Source organism: Triticum aestivum, chromosome 5A (genome assembly GCF_018294505.1).
Source record: "Triticum aestivum cultivar Chinese Spring chromosome 5A, IWGSC CS RefSeq v2.1, whole genome shotgun sequence".
Classification (NCBI taxonomy): Eukaryota; Viridiplantae; Streptophyta; class Magnoliopsida; order Poales; family Poaceae; genus Triticum; species Triticum aestivum.
The window spans coordinates 326456562-326461126 of record NC_057806.1 but is presented as its reverse complement, the minus strand read 5'-3'; the positions used below and the strand labels follow the sequence as shown (position 1 = coordinate 326461126).

The 4565-nt window shown below is 44.1% G+C and overlaps 1 protein-coding gene across 1 annotated transcript; it reads left to right on the top strand.

Annotated features, from left to right (window-relative positions):
* The first annotated feature begins 451 nt into the window (after positions 1–451).
* Positions 452–1628, top strand: LOC123103171 (uncharacterized). The gene is made up of 2 exons (XM_044524669.1): positions 452–813; positions 1211–1628. Exons 1-2 carry the CDS (start codon positions 664–666, stop codon positions 1325–1327), a joined length of 267 nt encoding a protein of 88 aa, XP_044380604.1. The 5' UTR covers positions 452–663; the 3' UTR covers positions 1328–1628.
* The last annotated feature ends 2937 nt before the right edge of the window (positions 1629–4565 follow it).

The following is a 4565-nucleotide window of genomic DNA, read 5'->3' as shown; positions in this document are numbered from 1 at the left end:
CCAGCACTCGAGATCCATGAAAGCAGCTCACAGGAGATTTGTGTGTGTGTGTGTGGAGGATTCATTCCTTTGGACCAAATAAAATTTAAACAAACAAAAAAACATTATATGGACTGGAGTTCTTTAAAATCCTTTTTTAAAATGCCTTAAACCAAAGAGGCCGACGAGAAGGTCATTGCGCTTGGCCGCTTGCCCGTTCAAAATGGCACGCACGATGTCAAGTGTCAAACCCCCGCAAAAAAATTAAAAAATTCCCAAGCGTCAAACGAGAACGTGTGTGCGTGTGGTGTAAAAACCCCGTCAACACGACTAGTGGCACGCACTCTAGAACTCTACCGACCGGGTCTCGCTGTCGTCAGCTGTTACGGGCCTCTGGCGCGCGGGCCCGGGGCCATCCGGCCTCCCCAGCTGTTTCGGTCCTGGCTCCCGCACGATAAAACCGGGGCGGGTTCCCCCCCGTCTTCTTCCTCCCACCCCACATTTGACATTTCCCATCTGCTCCTCCTCCTCCAGCCGCGCCCCCGATCCCAGTTGCGTCCTCAGCGGATTCCACTCCATTCGATTCTCCCGAGGAGCAAATTGCCTCCCGAGATCTTCATCTCGCTTCGGATTCCTCTCGCTTAATTGGTTCCGGAGCTAGGCAAGAAGCGAAAGAGGAGGAAAATGTGCCCGCTGAGGGTGATACTCATCTTCCTCTCCGCCACCGTCGCCGGATTCTTCCTCCTCCGGGGCCTCAACGCCGACCCCGACTGTTTCCAAGACGGCGACGACGGCTCGGAATCTCCCAGGGCCGCCGTTCCCCTCCATTCCAAGGTACCCAACTAACCTTTCCCCAGTCTTGCCTACTTTTAGCCTCTTATTATATACGGACCTCTCACGTTTCTTGCCTAACCCTTCCAGAGGATTTCCAATTCATGTTCGTGCAACCAACGCTAGCGAATAATTTATGATAAATAAAATATAAAGTTGAAATAGCTGATAAATACGGAGTATATACGTGAAAGAAAAGTCAATTAATTAGCTATTGTGCAATGATGTATACTTGATATGGCTTGTTGGCAAGGCTCATTAGATTTCGAAGTCACCAAAATTAAACCATGGTTGAAATTTGCAATAACGTTGATCAACCATGTTAGTAGTTTGTGATGAGAATTGCTCCCTACCGTAAGCGGCCAATGAAGACTGAATGAGTATTTGCATCGGAATGCAGGTTGGTTCAGCTGTGAAAACCGGGTTCTGGACAACGGTAGACATGGCGAGCGGGCGGTACCTTTGGCGGACCCTTGTTGCGCCACCAGCGAATTCTGAATCCGACAAGGCCTGGTGACGACGAACTTCATGTTGTCTGTTTGACATTTGTGTAATGCGGGAGACAAGGGATGTGATGTGCGATACGGCGGTGATTGTAAATATGGGTTTTCTTTGTTTAAGCAAATGTGCAAATTGTTCATGTTTGAGCCTTGTGTTATATGCCAGGACTGGATTATTTTGTTTGAGCCTTGTGTTTTTGAGTTTTGACAAGTGGGGGCAGTGCTGGAAGTATGGATTTTGGACTAAGTTTGTTTCATCTTTGTTTGGTTTCGATTGGTTGAAGCATACAAGAAATGCCAGAAATGGGGATTTGATTATTTCCTAAAGTACAATTTTTGTTGCTTTTCAAATTGGGAGAAATTTCCTGCTTTGTTCTTGAGTTGTCCAGAGGAGATGTTTTTTCAATACTGAAACTTCAGAGCATCATATCCTGTATACCCCCACCCTGTGTCGACATTTGAAGCATACACTTTGTGATCTCACCTCCTGGGAAAGTTGCTTGACTGGTTGATTACCAATGTGAAAATGGGCTGTTGGATAGGGACAATCTCTTTAACTTGCAGCTGGAGTTACAATATTTTCTAGGTAAGACTTAGCCAATGAGTTGTTGGATAGGGACAATCTCTTTAACTTACAATATTTTCTAGATTAGACTTAGCCAACACGTGAAGTACGTTTGATCCTTCTTCGTATGTTCTTTTATCATTTATCATAGCTTATACTCCCTCCGTTCGGAAATAATTGATTTCCGAACTGAGGTAATATTTGTCAATTTACTTCCTACAAAATTGCAAGTTGCATGTTTATACGCTGCATTGCGATTCTACTACTCCGCTACTCATTGTGTAAGTGTTCCCACTTGAATTTAGTCTGGTTATCGGGACAGTCTGATCATCAAAAAGATGCATATGAGTATATGACAGCAGATCACCAACTGTTAGTATGATGATTTCTTCTCAAGTGTTCATACAAAAAAAGTTTAGATAAAATGCAGAGGTCATCCTGTGCAGTTTTTGCATACCAAATTGAGTATTCAATGATATAATGATGCAGCATGTGGAACATATGAACTTATTTTCTTTATCCTCGGCACAGTATTTCACCAAGAAAGCATAGTACAGGAACAGTTTTACAAAGCACATATGTATTTCCTTGTGGAGTGATAAATGTTACAGTTCAGAAACAACTTAATCCATGGTCTGAGCTTATCAACAATTCTTACTCGTCCAGTACAGAAAGAAAAGAAAGCATTTATTTGTGACAAAGAGCCCGCTCATGTAGAGTATGTAACACAATTGCTCGAAGTATGCATTATTGGATTTTGGACCAAGTTGGTTCATCTTTGTTTGGTTTTGATTGATTGAAGCATATAATAAATGCCAGAAATGGGGATTTGGTTATTTCCTAAAGTACAGTTTTTGTTGCCTTTTAAATTGGGAGAATTTTCCTGCTTTGCTCTTGAGTTGTCCCGAGGAGATGTTTTTTCAATATTGAAACTTCAGAGCATCATATCATGTATTACTCCCACCCTGCTTTGCCCTTCAGAAAGTTCCTTGGCTGGTTGATTACCAGTGTGAAAATGGGCTGTTGGATAGGGACAATCTCTTCAACTTGCAGCTGGAGTTACAATATTTTCTAGATAAGACTTAGCGAATGAGCTGTTGGCTAGGGGCAACCATTTAACTTGCAGTTGGAGTCAGAATATTTTCTAGATTAGGCTTAGTCAACACGTGAAGTACGTTTGATCCTTCTTCATATGTTGTTTTATAATCTATATTTTAATTTATTTGCCAATTTACTTCCAGTGAAGTTGCAAGTTGCATGTTTTATACGCTGTATTCCTAATCTGCTACTCCACTACTCATTGCAAGCGTTCTACTTGATGGAAGTCCGCTTATTGGAACAGCCTGGTCATCGAAAAGATGCATGCGGCAGCAAAGCACCAAATGCCAGTGTGATGTTTTCAGGGGAAAGAATTAGTATGATAATTTCTTCACAAGTGTTCATACAAAAAATATACGAGTAGATAAATACTGAGGTCATCACCAGTACACCTTTTGCATACCGAATTCAGTATCCAGTGATATAATGACGCATGTGCATATGAGCTTATCTGTTTATGCTCAGCACAGTATTTGTGCCAAAAAAGGCATTAGTAGTTCAATACATGAACAAGTTTTACAAAGCACATCAATATGTACTGTATTTCATTGTGGAGTGATATACAATATGTTACAGCAAAGAAACAGCTTAATCCATGGCCTCAGCTGCCTCAGCTTAGCAACAGTTATTATTATTTTGGAACGAAGACGCCGACGGTGTCCGGCTTTAAATTAATAAAGCCAACAAGCGGAAACCTCCGTAGGCCACATAGGTTATCATAACGACATGCCATCACAACGACCAAAAGATAGAACGCGAGAGTTCAACGACATCAGCACGCAAGCTGGCTACTAGGGAGAACAAAAGATGCCGACGATGGTGACGATGCTCCAGTCAGGTCCAGCCGCTTGTCTTGCTTCCATCTGGATGCAGCGGATCTTTGCCATCGTCTCGGCCATACGCTCCTCATCACGCGGTTTCCCCAACAGAGCCCAAGTCTGCAAGAAAAGGTGACATTTGTACAGAATATCAGCAGGGTGAGAAGGGAACTTCTTCTCAATCGTCGTCTTATTGCGGGTAGTCCAAATGGACCAAAGGAGCGCCTCAACGCATCTCCAAACTATCCGAGCACTAGTGCCGTTTTGCAAACGCAAGATATGTAAAAGATCGGCCCCTGATGCCGGGTTCCAATTCTGTTGGAATGCAGCGCGTACTGCGCTCCACGAAAATCTGGCTAGGTGGCAATGGAAGAAGGCGTGGTTAGCATCCTTAGTGCAGTTGCACAATGCACAAGATCCATCGGATGGGCTGTTGCGGATCGCAACATTATCCGCCGTTGGGAGACCATTCTGAAACATCTGCCAAAGGAAGATTTTTATTTTGAGCGGGATACCGGCCTTCCATAGCCCCCGAGCTATGTCCAGCACGTCCCCCTCGGTAAGCTTGGTGTACAGAGATTTGACCAAGAACAATCCCGAGGGGGAGAGCTTCCAAGAGACCTCATCCGTGTGCTGGCCAATCATAGCCAATATCTCGTTCCATTCTAATTCCTCGTGTGGGAGAAGCGCTCGGAGAAAGTTTACTGAAGGTGGTGAGATCCGGAGTGCCTCCTCCACCATCAGCTCCGTGTTTGCGGCAGCTTGGAAGGCTGC